The following is a 24,007-nucleotide window of genomic DNA, read 5'->3' as shown; positions in this document are numbered from 1 at the left end:
GGAAGGCTCCCTCGTTCACCATGAGGCCGCCGAAAGTGGTGCCGTGGCGGCGGCTGGTTGGGGTCTCCTTCGGGATGTACACGGCCGAGGAGATCAGGTGAGGCTCCGCGGCAGGCGGTGGATTGTCCGCTTCCTCCGCCTTGTGGGCGCCGTGGAGGACTAGGGCTCCCAGCGTGCCTTGCGCCAGAACGCGGCGGGCAGCGGCGGGCCGTGGGCGCGGGGCTTGCTGGGACATGTAGTCTCCATGAGCCGTGGCCCTCGCCAGCCAGGGGATGGGGCAACTAGTACCCCCTGATTGTTGAGGAGTGGGGGGGCTGCTCGACTCTCTGTGGGGATCTCAGACCCGTTGCGTGGCCTAGGGGCCGCTGGAGGTTTTGAAGGAGTGGGGAAGGGCTGTGGAGGCGGGGAGAGGCGGGGGGTCCTTGTGTGGGACTGAGGGAGGGCGGGGAAGGGGCTGGGAGGAGGCTGGGAGGCGGCCCCGGTCCTCTTGGGAGAGCCCCTCGCTGGCAATGGTGTCGGGGGGGAGTATGGCCATTTACATGTGGAGCCAGGGGCAGAGGCTGCGGGGTGCAGCATAAACTCGTTTTGTGGGGGCAAAGGCTGCGCCTCTCTTGGGTGTGGGGGGCTTCTCTGAGGGACTGTGTTGGTTTCCCCCGACTCCCTGCACCTCAGCAGGGCCTGCCAGAGTCTGGAGAAGCCCTGGGCTGGTAAGGATGGGCTTGTTGCTTGGTGGGCACGGTCCTGGAAACCTGGCCTGGCTTCAGATCCTGAGTGCCTGACATGGAAAAGACCTTGCTGGTGTCAGCAAGAGGAAAATGTTCAGCTATTTTAGCACCAGTATGAGTATTGTAGAGCTGACATCTTCGCTGCAGCACGGGTTTTTTTTTGCAGCTTTTTCCAGCAGGTCATCTCTCCTGGAGTTCTAGAGAGCTGTCAGCATTTCTTTAGTGTTGGAGTGATGTTAGCACTGTTTATAGTCAAGGACGTAAGGCTGTTGTTATCTAGGTGTTTTGTTGGTTTTATACCTCCCCCACTGCTTGAGAGGACACACAGACAGAATTACCTGACTTCTTAACATAATGGCTGAAGATGTAAAAGAAATATTGACTGTGGTATGAATCATTGTACTCAGACAATGAAGTTAACGATACAGAAATGCCCACTGCATGAACGAAGTACCCTCAAAAAATATGTTTTCATCAGTAAAAAAAATCATATGGATCCTAAATCTCAATGCCAGTACCATTCAAGTGCATCTCATGTGGCTGTTTGCTGCCGCTGATTTTTGTTCTTTTCTTTCAACTTCAGGAAACTGAGCGTAAAACCCATAACAAATCCTCAGTATTTGGATAATGTGGGGAATCCAGCTGTTAATGGACTGTACGACTTGGCTTTGGGACCTCCAGACTCTAAAGAAGTGTGTGCAACTTGCATGCAGAACTTCAGCAACTGCCCTGGCCATTTTGGCCATATAGAACTGCCTCTGACTGTCTACAACCCTCTGTTTTTTGATGTATGTATGCTTCATTATTGTCTTGCTGGTGAAATTGGTGGTGGTGCTCAAGCTATGAGTTTGTAGTCCTGAAAACAGTAAAGATGCTGGGATCTGTTTTCTCTCTAAGTTTAATAACAGCAAATGTAGTAGAAAAAGTTTGTTATGTCGTGATAGTTCAAGGCAGAGAGACTCCTTAGACTTTTGAAAAATACACACTTCGTTGTAACTATTATTTTATCCAATGTTGTCGAACAAGTGAGGGGAGCTATTGATTGCTAAACTATGTGACTGATTGTAGGGTCTCATGCCTTAATTAAATGGGTGGCACAGTAAAAATTATTAGTTGTTTCCTTTAAACAACTACTGCAAACCTACATGGGCAGCTACCTACGTTTATCCTAGGATAAAAAAAGTTGTCAAGAAGATTTCTTGCATCTGGAGGTCAGACACATGAGCTGGGATGAGTTTCCATCCTGAGGTGCCGATCTCCCCGTTTACAGTAGCTGGCTCCTGCACAGGCCATTAAAACTCACTTTCAGATGACTGAGGTTAGATGAGGTCCATCCCACTTCTAGTCTTGTCCCAGCTTTGGAGTAAAATACATGTATTTGACCAAGGAATAAAATCATGCAGCGGTAATTCCCAGCCTTCAGGCCACTGGCGCTGCCTGCAGCTAGAGCGAGTTGTTTGCAGAGCTATGCTGAATAATAAAAAACAGGGATATTTTTGCTGAAGCTTGATGAAGAACCTTGAGGGACACTGATAGTACTTGTGACCAGAACGTTTCATTTTACTAGTGTGGAGTTTTGGGTACGACATTGTCTTTTATGGGACAAGCTGTTCGAAGCTGTAAACACAGTGCTGTGTAGAGCAGCCTTGGTCCCTGGGTTGCTGTAGATGTGACAGGCTTGTCCTGTATCTGTGATGTAGACAGCCTGCAGACAGTTTGTCTACAGATCATGCTTTGCGTAGGGGGTTTGTGTGGTTGAAAGAATTTTTTTTTAGTCCAATTCTCTACAATTAAATTTAACAATTAATCTAATTTCTCAATGATAACAGCACTTTCTTTAAGTTCAAACTAATCTATTGACTCGCCTGCTGTGCAAGCTGGTAACTCTACCAGGATAACCTTTTTTTCCCCCCTTTTCTTTCCAGAAATTATACCTTCTAATTCGCGGTTCTTGTTTAAATTGTCACATGCTGACATGTAGCCGAGCTGTGGTTCACTTACTGCTCAGTCAGCTGAAGGTTCTGGAGAAAGGGTTGCTTCATGCTGTCCATGATCTCGAAGTCATTCTGAACAGGGCAAGTACTGTCCATTTCTACATTCCTTTTTGAGGTGATAGGCCTGTAACTATAGAGCCATCCCGAGTTCTTTTGTTCTGTTTCTTTTAGTTTTTAGAGCAATGTGCAGATGCCAAAGGTTCAGAAATTGAAGAAGAGTTAAATCACCACGTTCAGGAAATATTACAGAGTTATCAAACGAGAGATCAGTGTTCAAATGTAAGTACAATCAGTGCTTCTCCTGAGATCTCAGGTTTTGTCCACTTAAAATAGTAATGTGCGGAAGAAAGTCTGTCTTTGACTGTGTAGACTCTAGCTTTTGTCCTGGAGTTCTGAACTGTGTTGTATTTAGGTGCCTTTCTGGGTGCAATGTCTGAAATGAAGCTTAAAAAGATTTTATTTCCTGTTATTATAACTATTAGGTCTCTGGAAAATACGCTTTGTGTAGGGAAGTGCTTTTGTGGTGTAAGTATCATATAAAAATAGTCTGATTTTGCTGTCAGTGTGTTACCTACAGATGTTGATAGTTCTCTATATGATGCACCAGCTGTTTTGAGCTGCAGAACATTTTCTGAAAACTCCTGCATCCAGCAAATCTGCAGAATTACTTACAGTGAAGTTTTTAGAAAGGATTATGTAATTGAATTCTCATTTCCATTTAAATGCGGTTTAATGTATGTTGTTGGTTAAAGGAAAATATTAATGAAGAAGGTATTTAAAGGTCCAACAACTTAGAACAATTTGTTTATAAGCAAGTTTAATTCATTTATCACTTGTTTCAAAACTAACCTTAGACACTTTATAAATCATACATTCATGAGCAGTAAAAGAAGTGATTTTTATCAATCTTCTACCTTCTAAATCATCATTAGAGAAAAGCTTTAAAATTCAGTATTGACTTGAAAAATAAAGCCTGTTTATGAAATAAATTTAAAGAGGAGGATGGTGGGCATTGAGGGGTGTGTGCTTCCAGCAAGTATGGGAAGATGATGGAAGAACACTAGAGATCAAGGCACGAATTAAATCAGTTTGTGATTATTAGTTAACGTGATAGTTAACGTGAATTGTGTAACATTTAATGAATTCTTCATAGCAAATGTTTTAATTTATTTTTATTATTTTCATTATTTTAAGTTTCTTTTTTTTTTTTTTCTTTATCAGGTCAAAAATGTGTGTGAGTGTAGAAATAAACTGATAGCACAGTTCTGGAAAGCACATACGAGTTCAAAGAAATGCCCAAACTGCAAGTAAGTTTGCCTACATAAGGAAGTAAATAGCTGGTGTAAAGTTAAATATCAGGAGCAGTTGTATTAACTTTTATCTGCCTTTCCTGGTTTTCTTTTTTTTTTTTTAAGATCTAGGAGATCACTAGTGCGAAAAGAGCATAACAGCAAGCTGACAGTAACGTATCCTTCTACAGTGTACCAGAAGTCAAGAGAAGAAGGCGTCCTGGATGAGCCAGCAGGTAAAATACTTGTCTTCTGCTCAAATATGTTTGCACGTATTTTCCTGTGCTTAAGGTGCACAGAATCCTAGCAGTGACTGTGCACTTGTGACTCATTTATAAAAATTTGAGTGAAACACCAAACCCAGCAGTAGGGGAGTACCCGACTTCATTACCCTGCTCTGTTTGTGAGCCTTCTGTGCTTTTGCACTGAGTGCCTGTGTGTCAGGAGAAGTACAAAAGCATAATCTATGTCAACAGTAATGTGGTTTTGGGACACTTCATTTTTGGTGGGTAGATGATTTTCTGCTAGATTTTTAAAATAGAAAGACTAGGTAAAAAATTAACCAGGAGGAAGATGACCAACCTGACTTCAGAAAGCAAAGCAGGTAATCCGAACTCTTACGGAAGAATTCCCTGTGAAAGAGGAAAAGAGAGAAAGTAGGTGACACTTTCCAGGCTTAATTAACCCAGTGTTTGAATCACTTTAAGCTTACTTTTTTCCTCTTGTTATATCCTTGATCCTTTACACAGCCAGGTAGAATTGAAGCAGATTTGTGTGCGAGTTTTTAACCCTTAGAGAAGATTTACATAGAGAGCTTATTCTCTTTGCTAGTCTGTGGTTTAAATACTAGATTAAATCTCTGGAGTTGTGGCTGAAGCAGCACAATGTCAGAGGTGGGTTTTAAGGCTGAAAGGTCAGATTTCTACTTTAACATCCTATCCATAACATGTGTAGCATCTGATCCTTAACACATTCAACAAAGGCAGGAAAGTTTGCGTGTCCCACTGTTACTACTTTTGAGCTTCCAACAACTATGATATCACTATTAAATTGTAGGGTACTACTTTGGGCTTTTTATTTGAGCCCCTTGAGGACCGTCCGAAATCTGGGGGCACGTTTTATTGCGCTAGTGAAAAAAACCTGTTGTTCTGAAGGGTCTGGTGAGTTGCCAGATTTACAATGCCTTGCCTTACCACAGGAGGCTTCCAAAGTAGCCGTGTTCTCGCAGTCTCTGTTAACATTCACAGCTGAAGTGCAGGTAAGAAATACCTTCCTGCTGCCAGTGCTCGGAGACCAAGGCTGTAACACCACTTGATTACTTCATTACAGTGAAGCGTTAGATCTTCTGAAATGGGATGGACTATACAGTTACGTACATTCTGCACAGCCTGGGTCACCTTTGCTCCTTGTATTGAATCTTGGAGGGAGAACTTTTAACCTTGCCGTTGATGCCTTCGTGTTTAAGGGGCGGAAAGATTTTTTGTGTGAAGGCATGGGGAATTGAAGTTTCAGTGTGGAAAAATATGGATTTCTGGACCTGAGCTGAAAGAAGAGTAGGAAACTTTATCTGAAGTCGTGGGAGAATTGCTTTTCATTGAGTTGTGTGCTGTGGCTTCCTTGGGACACAAGGGGCTGGCCTACAAGAGAAGTGGAAATTGAGACCTAAAATCTCTGTAAAATCTCTGGCTTTTTTTTTTTCCCCTTAAAAAAAAAAAATAAAAATCTGCTTTTCAGTAGCAAAACCATGTGTTTTCCTTCCTTGCCAAAATACAGCTAGCCCAGACTCTTAACTTCTGATAAAGATGGATTGCTGACTGTGCTATTGTCTCATCCAGTTGGCTATTCCTGGGAGCCTTGATCTCACTGGTAATGCTTGAATCCCACTTCTGTGGGTGGACTCTTGATTTGTGTTTTGGTCAGTGGATGAGATCATTTGAAGAAGGGGTCCAGCTCACCGTTAATCAAATACAGTGTACACTTTAGATGTTGAAGTTGAGTTTTGTTTCGGTTACTTTTATGGATATCCATTAGTCACAAAAATGGCTTATTTTTCCATATGGGGAAGGCTCACTCTTTAGTTAATTTTCTATTTCCAAAGCAAACATGTTAATGATATTTTAATGTAGATGTCAGCCGGTATATTTTGTATGTATTTCCATTCCATCTCTGAGCTGGAAGCACTTATTGTAAGCAAAAAAAAAAAGAAACTCCAACAAAACAAACCCAAAACCAAAAAAAAACCCCAACTTTCAAAGCAACCCCTTTTGATTTTTTTTTTTTTTTTTTTTTTAAATTTTTTTTCAGCTCTTGATCAAAGCCAGTTAGGGAAGAGAGGATACCTGACACCGATGACTGCCAAGGAATACATCCTGGCTCTGTGGAAGAATGAAGGTAATGGCTGTTAAGAGCAATGTTACTTTGTTTTCTGTATCATTTAGTGGACAAAGTCTGCAAAGGTTCCTCGATGACCAAACTGTCAAATCTTTGCCTTTCACCTTAAAGGCTCCTGGCTGCAACATAGGTTTTGTGACAGGAGGACTGGTAGCTGGTGAATGCAGAGAGCTGGATCCAGTGAATGGTTTGATCAGCTATTCTCAAATTGTGGCTCCCCCCAAATCACAAATGTTGTTTACTGAGAACTGGATGTTGCTGTGGTGCTGCACCTAATATTCCCCACGGTTACGTTGGTTAAAGGCTGAGAATGTATTTAGTGGTGTCTTCTTTTGAGTTCCCTGTACTCTGAATCTGTCTGCAGTTGCCAGGAAAAACCAGAGCAGTTTCATATAGCAGTCACAGCCAGTAGCTGGAAACTCCTTCTTCCTGCTGTTCTGCTTTATTTCTTCTGCTATACTCTGTATTCCTGTTCAGAGTTGTTCCTAACAAATCACATATGTGACTGAAAAGAGCAACGGTGATTCTTTCTAACGTATGCCGAAATGTTTTTCTTTTAAACGAGCTTGCTAGTATTTAACTTAGCAGATTCTTTTGACTTGATTGCCCAAACCTGGGGCTTTGGATTCCCAAGCTATAGCAGTGACAATGAGTCTGTCTTTTCTGTTGTATCTTTCTAGGTTTCTTTTTGCGTTCTCTCTTCCCCGGGATGGATCCCCATGAGGGTTCGGGATTCAGTCCAGACATGTTTTTTTTAGATCTACTTGTGGTTCCGCCTTCAAGGTAAAATTTCCCCCAAAAAACTTTTGTAGAAGTCACGGGGTTTAGCACATCCTTTTTGCAGGAGTCAGAGATGCAAACACCTGTAGTACAGACACTGCTCTGCTGAAGTGTCAGTGGAATGTTAAAAAAAATAAAAATAAAAAAAAAAATCACAGTAGTAGCTCATGGTAGGTTTTATTATAACTTCCAATGAGTTTGTTAAAGGACTGAAATACTCATTATGAAAAAATGTATTTTAGTATTAGTATTTTAAATTGTTATTGAATATTATAACTGTATAGTGCTGGTAGAATTTCTTGCCAAGGAATCATTCCTGTTCTATGACCGTCCCAGTATAAGATATGAATTTGTAAATGCTCACCGTTACTTTGTAGGGATTATGTTTCATGCATTGAAGAATTAGCTCAGAGTGTTTGAGATTTATCATGCTACTTTTTGGTGGCTTTGTTCTTCTAAAATAACTTTGATGTGCTGTAGGTATCGTCCCATAAATCGTGTTGGAGACCGACTGTTCACAAATGGTCAGACTGTGAACTTGCAGGCTGTCATGAAGGATGCCAAAATGATACGGAAGCTCTTGGTTTTCATGGCAAAAGAACAATGTCAGCCAATAAAAATTCCAGAAGAGGAAATCCAAACAGTAAGAGTTGCCAATTATCTTATTCTTTGCATTTTGGATATGTGGCTCGAGTTCAGGTAGACTCCTGTTTAAACTGCTGCCATAACAGTTTTAGCCTGGGCTGTGGGAGTATGTGCCCTTGGAGAAGTTCTCCCTAGCTTTTTTTTTTTTCCCTTATACCTCTTTCCACTCACTCACCTGGTGCAAAGGGAAGACCATTTTATGCAGACTCCTTTAGTCGTGGTTTTTGTATTACATTACTGTATGGGTGACATCATGGGCTCCTGTTACTGGAGAGCGATGGGGGGAAAAAAGCCACTTAATCTTCTCAGCCTAGTAGAGGCAGTGGTGATCGTGGTTATTTTTGACCACTGATGTCTAAATAGAACCAAAAGAGTCACAAATAACATTAACTAGTAACAATGCTTGTTTGCTGCTGACCAGTTCACATGGTCATATAATGGTAAATAATAACGCATGTCACCGTGCCTCTTTTCATATTTGTTTTATTATTATATTTAATTATAATACAGTTATAACTATTGTATTATTGAGGGTTCTTTGATGCTGGATTTAGTTTCAGCTGAACTTGATTTACATGTTAAATGAAATGCAGTTTGGAAACATTTTTAGTTACTCAGAATTTAGCCACTAGGTGGAGATACGTTCTTAAAACGTTCAACGTGACAGAAGGTTAATGTGTTTCGGATGTGACTGAGATACCGACTTTTAGACTGTTAAAACAGTGATGTAAATGATAAAAGCTCTTGAATTTACGTTATTTTTATCTAAGAATAGGACTTTCTGGTAACACAGTGATTTGTGGCACAGACTGACTAACCAGTAACATCTGATTTGGAAAGAGGACTGTCACCAAGACATGATTGATTAACAATCGTCTTTTAAAATCCCACTGGTGTATGTAGCTGTGGTGTTGGGACATCTCCCATCCAAGTCAGCTTCTTGGACAGCAGATCTGCCTGAGGCACTGGGTTGTAATAATTTGAAATAAGTTTATATCTCTTAAAAAAGTAACACAAAAAATTAGTGTCTTTAATGAGGTGCCAAATAGTGGCCGATACTTCATTTTGTATTTAATACTATTTCAGCCTAGTAAATGTAAGTGGTTTTTTTTTGTCAAGTCTAAGTTTCTAATTTCTGTTTCTGTAGGAGACAGGAGAGACTGATGAACCTCTGGACCGTTCTGTCCTGACAATGATTCCAGGACAGACCCTTGCAGATAAGCTGCACAACGCTTGGATTCGTCTTCAGAGCCATGTCAACATTGTGTTTGATAGTGACATGGACAAACTGATGACAGAAAAATACCCTGGTATTCGTCAGGTGGGTAGCAGGAAGAATCTTAAGAGTCTGGACTTTGTGTGTCACAGACAGTTAAAACAAGAGAAGTTGATGGAATAAGAAAAAAGTGAAATGCTTGTGGTTAGTATGTAGGCATTTTCACGATACTCATCACTATAATATCTGGAGAATCTGTCTGATGTTTTAATCATTACCTTAACTTCTGTTTTCAAAGCTGTTAGAGAAGAAGGAGGGACTGTTCCGCAAGCACATGATGGGAAAGCGCGTGGATTTTGCTGCTCGATCCGTCATTTGCCCCGATATGTACATTGGTACCAATGAAATAGGCATTCCTATGGTAAGAACAGAAAAAAGGAGTGTTTCCTTTTGGTGAGGCTGGGGACTGAACTACACTGTAACACTTCCAGCTACATAGCAAGCAGTTTAAAATGTAGAGATTTTCTGACTCCTTTGAGGTCTTTCCTCCCCTGTGTGTCATAGCTGTGTGTTGCTACTGGCTGTTAATAAAGAAGGAGCATTGAAGAGCAGGAATTTCGTACTCTTCTGCTGAACACCACATCTGGGAAAGAGGATTAAAACAAAGAAAAAGCTGTACTTGCTTCCTGGGATTATGAATTGGTGCAAACTTCATAAGTAGATCCTGTTTCTCTTGTGGTCTTTGTACAATGTATTTGGAACAGCTATGGCAGCCTTTAAGCAGAGGCCCTAATAACATCACCAGCTTCATTCATCCTTCGTGATTTTTAACCACACAGAGATGACACCAAGCCTGAGTTCAAGCTCTTCATTATATCATCTTTTCTCTTTGCCTGTCTGCAAATTGTGGACCTGGTGATAATGCACTTCTCTGTATTTGTCAGTTTGTTTGCAGAATCTAAAACCATACTTTGTTTTTTTTTAATTGCTAATTGAATTTTCCTTTTCTATTGCAATAGGAAAATCATAAAAAGGACATAGTTTCTGTTCTTATGGATTAGAGGATTTTAAAACAGAAATGTATTTATTCGGTGTGGCAGTAGATTGAGGAGGAGGTGCATCCAAGAGCTTAAAGTCATTTATGTTTACATTGTGTGAGTTAATATTTGACACAGTATCCTCAGTGACTTAGTGCTGTTCTAAACCAATTTCTTGTTTTAAGCCAATTTACTGTTTCACAAAATTGGTTGTTTCTCACCTCTTTTCCCTCCTGTCTAGGTGTTTGCTACCAAACTGACTTACCCTCAGCCAGTCACTCCCTGGAACGTGAAAGAGCTGCGGCAGGCTGTCATAAATGGCCCAAAGGTTCACCCTGGGGCCTCCATGGTCATTAATGAAGATGGATCACGTACCGTGTTGAGTGCCAGCAGCCTGACCCAGAGGGAAGCCATAGCTAAGCAGCTCCTCACTCCTTCTTCAGGCGCGCCCCAGTCAGGACTGAAGATTGTGAGTACAACAGAGGGCTTGTCGGAGCCCTCCTACACCTGTGGTGGTTTATTGTAGATAATCATGCTGCTGGCCTTGCCAGTGATTCCAGTGGGCCCACACACAGAGACCCCCAGGGCAGGGTTATTTTGTCTTTGAGTAGGTGGCTGAGAAAAAGTTGGGGGGGGGGGGGGAAGAAAAGCTTGATACCTTTTCAAATTCTAAAAAACATTTTTCCATCCTGAATTTTAGTCTTCTCTGAATATGCGGTGTGCGGCATTCATCTTGCCAAGGTACAGAGTAGTCTTTCTTTTGCAGCTGGCTGTTCTTGGGAAGTCTTAGCAGTATGGAAGATAAAATACTGCTTTCATTTGATGTCCCCCTGCCTCCCCGGCCTTCTCAGCAAATTCTGTCTTTATTTAAATAGGTTCTGTATTTGGAGCAGTTTTTTGGTGACAGTTCTGAAGGCTGAAATCTGGTATACTGTAGAGTAGGTGCAACACAAGCAGTTGATGTGACATGTCTTCCAGGAGTGGGGTGCCCATGAGTATGTACAAAGTAGAGCCCTCCGTTCTGTGTCAGCCATGCTGGTAGCGGCACCGACCAGGGGAGGAGTGGTCTGTGTTTTAGGACTGACTGCTGTAACCTGGGATCTGTCTTCCCATCAGCATCTCGGTTTGCAGATGACAAAACAAGAAACAGCCACAAATCCTTAGTGCTCCTCTCGGTTGTTTCTTCAGAGCTGCTGGAGGGTTTGAGTTCTCTGTGCTACAGCTTAATCAACCTTTGAAACTTCTTAATAACCATTTCCCTTGCAAGAGTTGAGAACTTAGTGTTTAGCTGCTAGTGCAAAAGTTTTGGTGATGAATAGTCTTTTCACAATGTCTGTTATGTGTACCTCTGTCTCTAATACAGCCATAGTAGAGATTTAGTATTTAAGACTGAGTATTTCTGTGATGTCAGTTCTTTCAGAACCTATCACAGAGGTAAACATAACGGTATTTAGACGGTACTAACAGCTTATCATACTCCTGTTGACAGTCGCTTAAATGGATATATGGGTGTTACTGACAGAGACATTCAAATGAGACTGTTTTGAGAGACTCCATTGTAGATAGGAATATATTGTGTTGTACTCAAACCTGACATTGTAACTTGGAGGTCCCTGACCTCTGCTTCAGCTACTGGGTCATATTATTACCTTATTCTAGGATGTCCAGTGCTGGGTGTATGGTGACAGGTATTATCAATTCACCCTAGTGGGCTTTGGATAAATAGTTTATTTTCTCTTTTACAAATGTCATGATTTTCTTTCTTTTTCAGTCTTTGATCCCTATATTGTCAAGGGAGAGGAGGGATTGGTAAAGCATGGCTTGCGTGCTGTTAACGTGGTTTGATCCCTGTGGTTTGGAGGGGTTAATGGAGGATATGCAGCCTTAGAGTGTGGTTTGGTGGTGAAGAGCAGAGGGCATTCAGAAACAAATAGTCTTGATTCTCTTACAAAGGTTTGCACACAACGTTAATACTAGAAAGAAAACGTTTTGGATGTGTATATATTTTAAGAGGTAGACTTTTCAGAGGCAGCAACCAAAATTCTCTTGCAGGTATGTCGACATATTAAAAATGGAGATGTCCTTTTACTGAACCGCCAGCCCACTCTTCATAGACCCTCCATCCAGGCTCACCGGGCCCGAATCCTGCCTGGAGAAAAAGTGCTGAGGCTTCACTATGCCAACTGCAAGGCTTACAATGCTGACTTTGACGGTGATGAAATGAACGCCCATTTTCCACAGAGCGAGCTGGGGAGAGCAGAAGCCTACACCTTAGCCTTTACTGATGAACAGTATCTGGTTCCAAAGGTAAGTAAAACTGTCAATAAATTTATTCCTAGGTGAAATCACTTTGATTTGTTTGTTTGTTTTGTTTGGTCTGATGATCAATGAGATTTTGGTGGTGGTGTGTTTTTAATTTATTTTTGACATTTATTCATGGTTTCTGTTCTCTCTCCACGTGTGGTTCTTTTTGTCTAAAGAAGGCCCAGCACATCCAAACAATCTTGTTCCTTTTAATGTCCATGTCCAGAAGAGATTTACTAGACGGTTGGGCTGTGATGAGGAGTTCTTAACAAATTACTTCAGTGCTTTTATCCAGCTGGAATAATTTTGGGAGCTGCTAGCACATGACTTACTATCCCCCCCCCCCCCCCCTTTTTTATTGTTGTCTGTTTAGGATGGGAAGCCCCTTCCTGGCTTGATCCAGGATCACATGATTTCTGGAGTCAGCATGACAATCCGGGGCTGCTTTTTCACCAGAGAGCAATATATGGAGCTTGTTTACCGAGGACTAACAGACAAAAAAGGAAGAATTAAAATCTTACCTCCTGCCATTGTGAAACCACAGCGATTATGGACAGGAAAGCAGGTAGTTTATCATTTATTTGGTTAAAGAATGCTGGTGGTTCCAAAGTAAGCAGAATGCTAATGTTAAAACCAGTGCTGCTGAGGGTTGCTGAAAAGCCAGATCCCGTCATCTAATCAACGTAGATCTCGGTGTGTGTTACTGAGCTACGAGAGTCATCTTTCATTTAAAGTTACAGTGTTAGAATAGTGCTTTTATTTGCTGCTCTGAACAGTGTTGCAGATAGAAGTGTAATGCTGCAGTTTACAGGCATGGAGCAAAGAAGAATCTGTTGATCACAGTAAACTCAGTTATGGCAGTCAGTGCTTTTAAATCTCTGAACTTAAAGGTAAATATTCTAGTGTTTGACTTTTAGGTTGATGTAATATCTGGGAAGCCCAAGTGAGTGCTCAGTTTTCTGTTGTTTAAGAGAGTTTAACATTCAGTCCAAGTATTATGTCTCCTAGCAGAGTAGGGAAAATTCTCTCTCAGTTTTTCCTGTAAAACCCAGCAGACAACTTTTTTTTTTTTTTTAATATATGTGTGTATATATCTGATTATTGGAAAAATCTTTAGTGTCATATGTTTCTTAATAATTATGTGTCTCAGCTCATTGGCCTTTCAAAGGCTAGAGTAGCAAGAGGATATTCCTGTCTTGTAAGCTTCATATTTCCGAGCTTTTAAAGCTTTGCTGTCACTGGAAGAAATACATGTGGGATGTTGCTTTTCTCCTCCTTGCTAAATTCTTTATGTTGAAAAGGGAATATAGGAAATAAATAGTTCCTGCCACTCTTCCTGCTTCTTTATAGGTTGTTTCTACGTTGTTAATAAACATAATTCCAGAAAACTGTGCGCCACTGAATTTGACTGGGAAAGCTAAGATTGGTGGAAGAGCCTGGGTAAAGGGGCCTGCAAACAGATGTCTAAATCTTGATTCAATGTGTGAATCTCAGGTATGCTGGGGCTGGGGCTCTGGAGGTTGGGCTGGGCTGTATTGTAATAAAATTGTGTATACAGTAGAGGAATGGGAAGGGAAGCAGGTAGATGACAGAGTTCAAAACAGATACTCAGCAACAGTTACTGCCAGAAGGTGCTGATTAGAGGATAGGCCTGGGGGTCGGGAAAAACTCTGTTCTGATCCTGACTGATACAGATTCCATCTGGTTTTGTTAGACCACGTGTCTTCATTGTTTGACTTTATAGGTGGAAAAATATGGATGGTGTTAGAAGTTTTATTTCTGCTATAAATTTTAGAAGTATAGATAATGACTGTATTTAACTGTACACCAGTACGTGGGCTTTTTAAACTTAAAGCTGTTTTCGTGTAGATTATAGAGTAAAACCTGTAGAGATCATAGTAAGATCAAAATTTCTGTTTCCCTAAATAGCTGTGTTTTATTTTTCAGGTTGTTATTAGAAATGGAGAATTGCTGTGTGGAGTATTGGACAAAGCTCACTTTGGCAGCTCTGCCTATGGCCTGGTCCATTGTTGCTATGAAATCTATGGGGGTCAAACCAGTGGGAAAGTGCTAACATGTCTAGGACGTCTCTTTACTGCTTATCTGCAGCTGTACAGGGGATTCACAATGGGTGAGTAACAAGGCCTGCAATGGGCAGTTCAAGGACTGGTTCACTAGTGCTGTAGTGCAGCACCTCCTGAAATAAAAACCAGACATTGTTGGGCATAATACGTGCTAAGAGTTCTGTAAATAACATTTTGCAAGACTGTCCTTGAGTGGGATAGCTGTTTGCCAGCCGTTTTTTTGGTCTTTTTTTTCTGTTCTGGTTGGTGCATAGGTGGCCTTAAAAGAAAGTGTCATCTTGAATATGCCCATCAAGTTTTCTCTTCTTCCTGCTTAGTCAAAGTGTACGCAGTCTAAATGTCATGTGTTGAAATTTTATTTAGATCAAAACCTCCCATGAGTCTTTGTTATTTTTACTTCTCTGAAAAAGAATTGTTGCATCGAAACCAGAACAACTGATAAAGTGAGATGCAAGAACTTTGAGGGGTTATTAATCCAGTCTTGCATATCTCATTCAACTGTAAATCTTTTGGTAAATGTTTGACTTTCATTACAGCCTTGCAAACTCACGCAAAAATGCACTTGGCCTGCAATAAAAATTTGACCCTTCCTGTACTCTCTGTTCTTGCAATAGTTGAAATATTTCAAATTACCCTGTAGAGCTTTACAAGATGTTTTCATACTAATGAAATACTTACAGTATATAGCAGCAGGAGGGTTTAGATTGGCTTTTATTTAGGTACAATATGACCACTTAGAGTTACGTAGACATGGTCAACTGGTAGACAGTGATCGTGAGGAACCAACAGACTGCTGTGAGCCAAGGAAAAGGGAGATCTGTTGAAGTACAGACAGTGATTAATTGACTGTAAGGCACACAAAATATGTCTTGAGAGCCAGGGTGCAAAAACTGGTTAGGGAAAGATAATGAGCCTGGGATCACTAGGTAGGTGAAACGTCAGAAAAAGAAAAGTGGGGCTGGAGCAGGAGTCTGGGATTTGGTGAAGATGAAATGATTCGAGACAGCAAAATGAGACTTTGGGATGAGCTGAATAAGGTTCAGGAGAAGAAGATAGGAAGTAGAAGAGACAAGGTTGTAATGGGAAAAGGAGAGCAGGGCTGGACAGAAGGTGAAAATAGAGGGTCGTGTGATGGGGCTATAGGCTCCTTTGCCTTGTAAACGTGGCAGCTCGCTAGTAAAGTGTCCCTCTTGTCTCCCTACCGCTGGGAGGAACCTCAGGAGGTGATGTAACGCAGCTCCCTGCTCAAAGCAAGTCCTGCCAGATGAGCTTGTGCGGGGCTGTGTCCAGTCAAGTTGTGAATATCTCCAGCGATGGTGATCGTACAAACTTCCTGGGTCCCTGGACCAGCATTTGATCACATACATTGTGAAATTTTTTTTCCTCTTGAAGAAAATTTTGTTTCCGTGTATCTTTAAAGGACAAACACATCGTTCGGCCTCTCCTCGCCCACCGTGTGCTGCAGCCATTTTAGTGACTTGCACAGAACTCCTTACAAATAGCTTACAGGAGTTAGTCTGATTGGTTCTAAACTGTTGTCCTCCTGGTCCCATCATCACAAGGGTCTGTATTTTTAATTTACCTTTTTAAAAAAGCTAGGAAGTGACAGAGTCTGCAAAGTTCAGCTAAAAGGAACTTTAAAGTGGATGGAAGAGAAAAAAAATTTGACGTGGCTGGCCTGTAACACATTTCTTTGTGCAAGTGCACCAATTAACATTTTTATAGGCGTTGTTGAAGTTAAGGCTTGTTAAGTTAGGGGGTTGATTCTGCACCCTTAATGCTTAGCTTAGTTGATGCTGCACTGTTTTTTTGGCAGCCTATGCCTTCTCCCTCAAGAAGCCACTCAGAATTTTGTTTTCTCATCAGACTGCAGTTAGCCTGATTTTTAACAATCATTATATCTTTATTTGTGACTTTCAGCTCTTTGCTTTCAAAATCCCTGACGCCAAATGTGGTTCTTCCTCAATCCTTTTTTTTTAGTTTAGTTCTTTTTTTCAGTTTTCATTCCATGGTCTGTCTCTTTTTAACAGGGATTGAAGATATTTTGGTTAAACCTGGAGCGGACCACAAAAGAAAAAAAATCATTGAAAAGTCAAGCCAGTGTGGTATTGAAGTGAGTCTCTTCTGCAGAATTTCCCCCCCTCCCCCATAATTAAAAAATTTTGAAATCCTGCCCTGTTTAATCATGCCTGCTTAGCACCTAAAACCCCCCATATTTTACTTTCAGGCTGTTAGAGCTGCTCTTAATTTGCCAGAAACAGCATCATGTGAGGAGGTCCAAGGGAAATGGCAGGATGCCCATCTCTGCAAAGACCAGAGGGATTTTAACATGGTTGATCTGAAATTCAAGGAGGAAGTAAACAATTACAACAATGAAGTTAACAAGGTTGGCATTGAGGCATCTGTGTATACTAATCTTGTTTGGAGACTTTCTTATTAAGTTAATTTAGTGTTGATGAGGGGCCCCTGACTGTTCTGGAGGCTGAAGCTTTCCATCTGCCCCCAGCACAAGGCTTCACATACTGCCTTGCCACCTCAGCCTTGTCCTCGCTGAATGAGGAGATGGCTTGATATTCAAGACACTTCTAAAATTATAAGTAGGAATGTTTGTGATTACTCATCGTTTCACTTTCTTAAAGCCTTCAACAGGAATTGCTTTGGTTTATTATTTTATTAATAATGGTTTGGTTTTGTTCTCTTCACCCCACCACAACCCTTTAGGTTTGTATGCCCCTTGGTCTCCACAGGAGCTTTCCAGAGAACAATTTGCAGTTGATGGTCCAGTCAGGAGCCAAAGGATCCACTGTAAATACAATGCAGGTAATGACAGCTAGAATACTTAGCAGCTACATGTGTTGATTGGTTTGTCCTAGAATGTAAGCTATTGAGAAGCTCTTGTGTGGTTATCTAATACCAAAGCAAGATTTTTATTCTGAGCTTTGGGAATGGAGGCGTTTGGCATGGAAAAATTTTAGAAGTATGTAGTAAAGACGTCAGTGGGTGATGGAGGAGAGTCAGTTTCCGTTATAACCTTCTATTTTTGCATCAGTTCTTAGTAGGTTAAGATTTATAGGAACAGCAGACCTTCTTGTTAACAGGAATGCTGCAGGTCATACGAACAAACCTACTGTAGGAGAAAGAGAACTTTTCCTGGCCTCTGTTGGAGACTGACCCCTCTGTTTCCTTCTTCCACAACTGAATAGGAAAAACTAAAACTTTCTTTGATTTTGGTTAAGATGGCAAGGATGCTTTTTCATTTTGCCTTCTGCAATACAGACAGCAAGCAATAAACGCTATCTAAAAAGACCATCTCAAATTCTGTCTCTGGTAAGAGAGAATGACCAAAGCTTGAGAGAGAGATAGAGGATTTTGTTTGGGTTTTTTGTCCTGTTTTTAGTACACTGCTGAGAGGTGGAGAGGGTAAGGTAGGGACCTAAAACATACTTAGAGTATTTTTAGTTTCACATCTCTTCGTAGCAAAATAAACATGCAGAGTGAGAATGGAAATGTTGAGGATGAGTCAGGGGGCTGGCGTAACTTAAAAAGACCAGATGAGATCTACGTGCCTTTTCTGCCCGTCAGTAGCAAGAACATTTAATGAACATGTTGATATTTAGTTAAAAACACTTAGTGAACATTTTAGGTTTTTTACTATGTTTTTCAAGAAAAACTGTTGAACTTACATGAAGAAAAAGTTGGATGGAAAACCGATGTTTCCTTTTTTCCTGTCCACATTTAGATTTCGTGTTTGCTGGGCCAGATTGAGTTGGAAGGTCGAAGACCCCCACTGATGGCATCTGGCAAATCGCTGCCATGTTTCCAGCCTTATGATTTTTCCCCCAGCTCGGGAGGATTTGTGACTGGCAGATTTCTCACTGGGATCAAACCTTCTGTAAGTTTAATACTGCTTGTGCTTATACTGAAGTTCATTTAAATCTTGGTCTTTTAATACAGAGTGTCTGCGATAAAGTGACTTTGTTCACCCTACTTTCATACCTAGCTTTTGAGAACGAGCATAAATTGCCAGTCTTGGTGTACTTGTCAGCACAATGCTGATGGTGGTGTGCTTCTGTTTTTAGGAATTCTTCTTTCACTGCATGGCTGGCAGGGAAGGTCTCGTGGATACAGCTGTCAAAACCAGCCGTTCTGGGTACCTACAAAGGTAAGAGGCTTGGTTAGAATTTGAGCCTTTAAAGGTCCTTTTGTTTGTTTGTTTGTGTTCTTTTTGGTTTTGAGGAGTACTCTAGACTGGAAGAAGCACCTGTATTGCTTAGATTAACTTCAGTTTACTTGCTTTTTAGCGAAGTGTTTACTATTTGAGTGTTGAATGTTTGTTCTAAGGCTGACTTTCTAAAGGACTAGATCAAGTGGAACTTTTATCATCTCTGACTTCTCTCTGGCACATAGCAGCAGGAAGTTTTCCTTTTGGAGAAATCTTTTTCCTGGTACGAATAAAGATCTACAAATTCCAGGCAACTAGTTTTTCTTGGCCGTGTTGTGTGGCCCTCGTCTTTATTCAAGCAACACCTCCAGTATATAAAAGAAGATGGAACTTTATAATTGTTTCAGAGGGTAGTGAAGTGTCCTAAAGGAGGGATGCTCCCTTCCTTCAGACAACTGTTTAAGAGTGACAGCAGAAATAGGGAGTAATTTGCTATGTCATTTTAAGTCACTTCAGTCCAAGGAGGCTGGAGGGAGCAACATGCAGAAAGCTTTGCAATGTCATTACACATTTCAGCTGTATGTCCTGTCTGTATGATTTTTTGGCTTCCAGAATTCCTGATCAGCCCTTAAGTGCACTTAGATATTAATGGAAACAGTATTTTTCATTTAGAGTTGTATCATCCTTGTTGCTTTGTAGCTTCTTAACAGCTTTTTTTTTTCCTTTTTTCCCCCGCCTCTGGAACAGGTGTATCATAAAACATTTGGAAGGACTGGTAGTTCAGTATGACCTGACCGTACGAGATAGTGATGGCAGTGTGGTGCAGTTTCTGTATGGAGAAGATGGGCTTGATATCCCTAAAACTCAGTTCTTACAGCCTGAGCAGTTTCCTTTCATTGCAGAAAACTATGAGGTAGAACACCTAAATCCTAAATATTTACATGGGGTGCAGGGGGAGGCTGAAAGGCACGGTTAACATCTGGCATATCTGTTAGGGATCCAGTGACATCGTTGTTTCTCTCAGTCACACTCAGACTAACAACCTACGTTTTTATTTGCCATTGTATTCAAAATACAGAAGCAAATCTTAACTCTGTGCCGTGATTTAAGCAGTCTCAATTTCAACAGAGCACCAAGCGCTCTGCCTATTCTCATCTATTCTAACTCTACACTTGTAATCATCACAGATGACTTTACTCCTCAGTCTGTCAAGTTTGATTAACTTCCTTTTACCGGTGTCATCGCTGCTTATTAAAGAATGGCAACAGTCACGTAGAGATATAAGGAGTTTTGTCTCAGTTGGGTCGAAACCCAATTTTGAAAATTGCTTTACAGCAGCCGATGACCTTTTTGGTTTGCTTTGCCTTTTCTGCCACAGTGAGTGCAGAGAGAAGAATAATCGTACAAATAACTTTCTTGCAGGTAATCCAGAAGACAAACCATCTGGATGAAGCTTTAGCAAGGATGGAGTCTCACCAAGCCAACCAGCAGTTCAAAGCCATCAAAAAGTGGCGAGCCAGGCACCAAAACTTGGTGCGAAGAGAAGGGGGTTTTCTGATGTTCTCCCAAAAGAAAATGGCAAGTGTGAAAGCACAGTTTCCAGGAGGAGAAATCAAAAATGGAAGAGATCTTGCCACTTTACAGGTAACACAGAAGCAGTTGAACTGACTGAGCCCTTTAAAACAGTTGCAGAATTCAGTGATTTATTTTTTTTTTAATGGCTTTTTATGTCCCGAAGTGCTTCATAGTCTGCTTATACAAGTTACCTTTGAAGGAATCATACATCAGCTGCATGAGTGATGAAGCTGAGTCATTCATTAGTCTCTGGGCCCTGGTGCTAGGGCAGAGGCCAGAAACATTGGGGTAAAACTGGTTTAGGAAACAGCCCGTGTTTATAGGTAGTTTAGGGGGATTGCTTTTGTTTGTTTGGTGGTGGGTTGTTTTTTGGGTTTGGTTTTGGTTTTTTCCCCCTCATATACCCAGAGTAGATCTCTCTTGGGTGGACAGATATCTGCTAGCTGGATGACAGCCTGGTGAAACACAAAGATCAGAAGGCTGAGCCAGCCCTGCCTAGTGTTTCAAAGTGCTTTTGCTTAAGCCTCTTTGACATCAGGGCACTAATCTGTCTGTTATGGCTTCTGATGAAGACTGTGTGTATGGACACAAAATGCAAACAGATGCTGCTTCACAGCCTTGCTTTCACAAGGAATTTACTCTGGTAGAATGTGGACAGTTAGCATGAAACTCCAAGTTGAAGGTGTTGAGATACATAGCTCTGCGAGCTTGTCTGCAAACGTTACGCCTAATCACTGGTTCGTTTGTTCAGCTATGCTGAAGGTCTGTTGCTGTTGGCACTTTTGGTAACGTCCAGAACAATTTGGACTGGGGATTCGTTTACTGTTTGTTCTTTTTTTTTTTTTTCTTTCAGTAGATACAGATACTTTTTTATCTCTGTTTCAGTATATTATAAAGCTCAGTGGACAGACTTCCATGTCACAAGCCAATTCTTCCTTCTTAAAACAGCAAGGCATGTAAAAGATAGGTTTAGCTCACTTTCTGTATTGTGGTTTTGGTTTTTTTTAGTCAATATTAACTTTTTCCTTTATTAAATGCAACCTTTGAAAAGTTACTTGAAAGACTAGCAAACTGAAGAATAGAAATAAAACCGACAAGCATGCGAGAGATGCAAGCTGTGTTTAAGGTCTCTGCTAGACTACTGGGCTTGAATGTTGACAGCTGGTAATCAGAGAAGGTCCTTTGTCATGCCAGCGAGGTGGTAGTCAGATATAGAGATTTAAGTATGTTGAGGGGGTTCACTCCCAAGTTAAAATCATTCTCAGAGGGCTGTATTTCACTGATTTCTGGAGCGGTTCCTACAGATAGGTAAGTCTATTTCAAGCTTGTAAAGAATCTTGAAATCGTTTGGGATCAAAAGGGTTAAGTGTCAGAAAATGGACTGTATTTGTAGCAGAGTTGTTTGCTGTGTTATGTACACTCTCAGGTTTTACACAGGTAATCTTTTCCTCCTTTGCTATTGCTTGATTGCTGGTGGAAGCAGTGTTACTTGGTTCTGGTCTTACTGTGGAGAAACCAGTCTGCTTAAAAATCTCTTATTTTCAGTTATTGAAGATGTGGTATGAACTAGATGAGAAGAAACGAAGAAAGTATCTGAAGAAGACAAATAAGTGTCCTGACCCAAGCCTTGGTGTTTGGCGCCCAGATACCTATTTTGCATCTGTTTCGGAAACATTTGAAAATGGAGTCGAAGATTATATCAACAAATGGGAATCTGAGAACAGACAAAGTTATACACGCCCAGCACTTTCTTCTGATAGGTAACAACTTCTGTCTCTTTACTTACTTGCACTGAGCCGAAAACCAAAATACCTGGTTTTGGACTGAGTTTGCTAGAGAGGAAAAGTCTTTATCAGCTCTTGTTTTTGTTGTGACCTTTGTGAAACGAAGTAGTGGTTTCAGAATGGTTCCTGAAAGCCTAGTGTGCAGAGGAGAGGCCCTGCTTGCCTGTTTCTTCCAAACCTGATTTTTCTGTGCTGCGAAGGGCTTTGGCAAAGTCTTTGTGGAATAACAGCAGCGTATTGCTGTCCCCCTACATACAAAATAATACTTTACAGTAACACTTTAAAAATTAAATATGCTCTTGCTGTACCTTGGAGTTAGCAAGCCGGTGAAGATGAGCAAGTGGGAGTAAATGGACTGTCTTTTAACATTCTGGGAATTAGCAGCAGAACTAAAATATGCTTTGGCCAAGGCCCCAGTTCTGTGTTAATGGGCTGTGTTTGTCAGATCAGATTGGGACAGACAATTTTACAGTTTCTGGAGTGTATTTGTTCATAAGCTACCAGGAGAAATCAACTGAAAGAAGTAACTTTATTGAACTGAGCAGTGTTTTAGTCTCGTCAGAATTCTTTATTTTGTACTACATTGAGCTAAACCTCTTATTTCCTGCCTTCAGGTTAAAGGATTTGTTGTATTTAAAGTGGCAGCGATCTCTGTGTGACCCTGGAGAAGCTGTGGGTCTTCTTGCAGCTCAGAGTATTGGGGAACCTTCTACACAGATGACTCTGAACACCTTCCACTTTGCTGGCAGAGGTGAAATGAATGTCACATTGGGTATTCCAAGGTGAGAAAACTGTGTTCTCAGTGGGTCCTTTGCCATTTTTGGCACTTAGGTGAAGAGTGCTTAATCTCACTAGGATGTGTGTGTGTAATCTTGAGGGCAAATGATCCTTCAGTTTAATTGTAAATCATGCCTGTTCAGAACTATTTTAACGCTTCACGATTTCACGGTTGTTTTGGTTTATTTTCCAGATATAAAATATCTGTGAAGGCCCCTTACTCTTACCTCATGTATAGCAAATACCTTATTTGTTTCTGTATTTCAGTCAGTACAGTTTGAGCCTAAGAGAAATGATGTGGGTTTGCCCTCTGCTGACCTCTCCTCCCCGCTACCAACTTCTAAACCTATTTCTTTCACACAAAAAATTTCACTGCAACCGTGAAATCTGGCATGTTTAGTAACATTATCACCTATGTAGAGAGGCCTGTTTTATAGCAACCGGGTGTCCCCTGTCTCTTCTGTTTGGTGACAGTGACTTTATCCGTGCACATGTGTTTACCAGCCAGTCATCAGCTTGTTCTGAATAAGATGGGTGCTGACCTGGCCTTGTGTGATGTCACCCTGTGTGTGTGATGTCTTAGGTGATAGATGTTGTGTTACTTCAGATAAACGGGGAGGGGGAGAAAGTATGAGGAAGCATACAGTATGCACCTGTAGGAAACAGGCTTCATTAGTTCTTCTGTTCTTGGAACAACTTATTATCATGTCTGTTCTCTTCCCGTAATTGGGGTGATAATCTAATTGAGGCAGTAGAGCTGTTGTGCTGTGCCTGATGAGGATCTGGAAAAGTGCAAAGGAGCAGTGCAATGGTAACCACAGCTCTTGATTCATGTGGCTTTGGTAGAACTGGCAGAGGCTGCATACTGCCTAATTAAATGAACTGGGTATTTATTTGACTGCACAGTACTTTTATTGCCCAATCTGAAAGATGATTCTTTGTTTAAAGGTTGCGGGAAATACTGATGGTGGCCAGCGCAAATATTAAAACACCGATGATGAGTGTTCCTGTGTTCAATACCAAGAAAGCTCTCAGGAAGGTGAAACAGCTTAAGAAACAGCTCACAAGAGTGTGCTTAGCTGAGGTGAGCTTCCTATTCAGTGTATCCTTTGAGAGTCAGCAAAACAAAATCTCCTGTTTGAGCTCGTTGGTTAGTCTGGCTTTGTAGCGGTTTCCATTTTTGAAGGCTTATCTGTGGGCGCAAGATGAGAGGGTCCTTTCTCTTCACCTCTTGCGTACTGAAC

The 24,007-nt window shown here is 41.2% G+C and overlaps 1 protein-coding gene across 1 annotated transcript in view; it reads left to right on the top strand.

Annotated features, from left to right (window-relative positions):
• Positions 1-20: 20 nt before the first annotated feature.
• Positions 21-24,007, top strand: part of POLR1A (RNA polymerase I subunit A) — a 34,459-nt gene continuing 10,472 nt past the window's right edge. The window contains exons 1-26 of the mRNA XM_086464709.1: positions 21-97; positions 1,309-1,513; positions 2,651-2,800; positions 2,891-2,998; positions 3,941-4,026; positions 4,135-4,244; positions 6,313-6,399; positions 7,080-7,182; positions 7,660-7,822; positions 8,972-9,145; positions 9,339-9,461; positions 10,319-10,546; positions 12,130-12,384; positions 12,755-12,946; positions 13,732-13,875; positions 14,329-14,512; positions 16,496-16,578; positions 16,693-16,851; positions 17,187-17,285; positions 18,205-18,357; positions 18,545-18,627; positions 19,375-19,540; positions 20,050-20,271; positions 21,748-21,962; positions 22,601-22,768; positions 23,712-23,847. Of these exons, the coding sequence (XP_086320835.1) occupies positions 21-97; positions 1,309-1,513; positions 2,651-2,800; positions 2,891-2,998; positions 3,941-4,026; positions 4,135-4,244; positions 6,313-6,399; positions 7,080-7,182; positions 7,660-7,822; positions 8,972-9,145; positions 9,339-9,461; positions 10,319-10,546; positions 12,130-12,384; positions 12,755-12,946; positions 13,732-13,875; positions 14,329-14,512; positions 16,496-16,578; positions 16,693-16,851; positions 17,187-17,285; positions 18,205-18,357; positions 18,545-18,627; positions 19,375-19,540; positions 20,050-20,271; positions 21,748-21,962; positions 22,601-22,768; positions 23,712-23,847 (3,873 nt within the window). The remainder of the gene's footprint in view (positions 98-1,308; positions 1,514-2,650; positions 2,801-2,890; positions 2,999-3,940; positions 4,027-4,134; positions 4,245-6,312; positions 6,400-7,079; positions 7,183-7,659; positions 7,823-8,971; positions 9,146-9,338; positions 9,462-10,318; positions 10,547-12,129; positions 12,385-12,754; positions 12,947-13,731; positions 13,876-14,328; positions 14,513-16,495; positions 16,579-16,692; positions 16,852-17,186; positions 17,286-18,204; positions 18,358-18,544; positions 18,628-19,374; positions 19,541-20,049; positions 20,272-21,747; positions 21,963-22,600; positions 22,769-23,711; positions 23,848-24,007) is intronic.

This window comes from Leptosomus discolor, chromosome 4 (genome assembly GCF_034619465.1).
Source record: "Leptosomus discolor isolate bLepDis1 chromosome 4, bLepDis1.hap2, whole genome shotgun sequence".
In the NCBI taxonomy this organism is placed as follows: Eukaryota; Metazoa; Chordata; class Aves; order Leptosomiformes; family Leptosomidae; genus Leptosomus; species Leptosomus discolor.
Note: the sequence above shows the minus strand (reverse complement) of the source record. Positions and strands in the feature narration are given on the sequence as shown.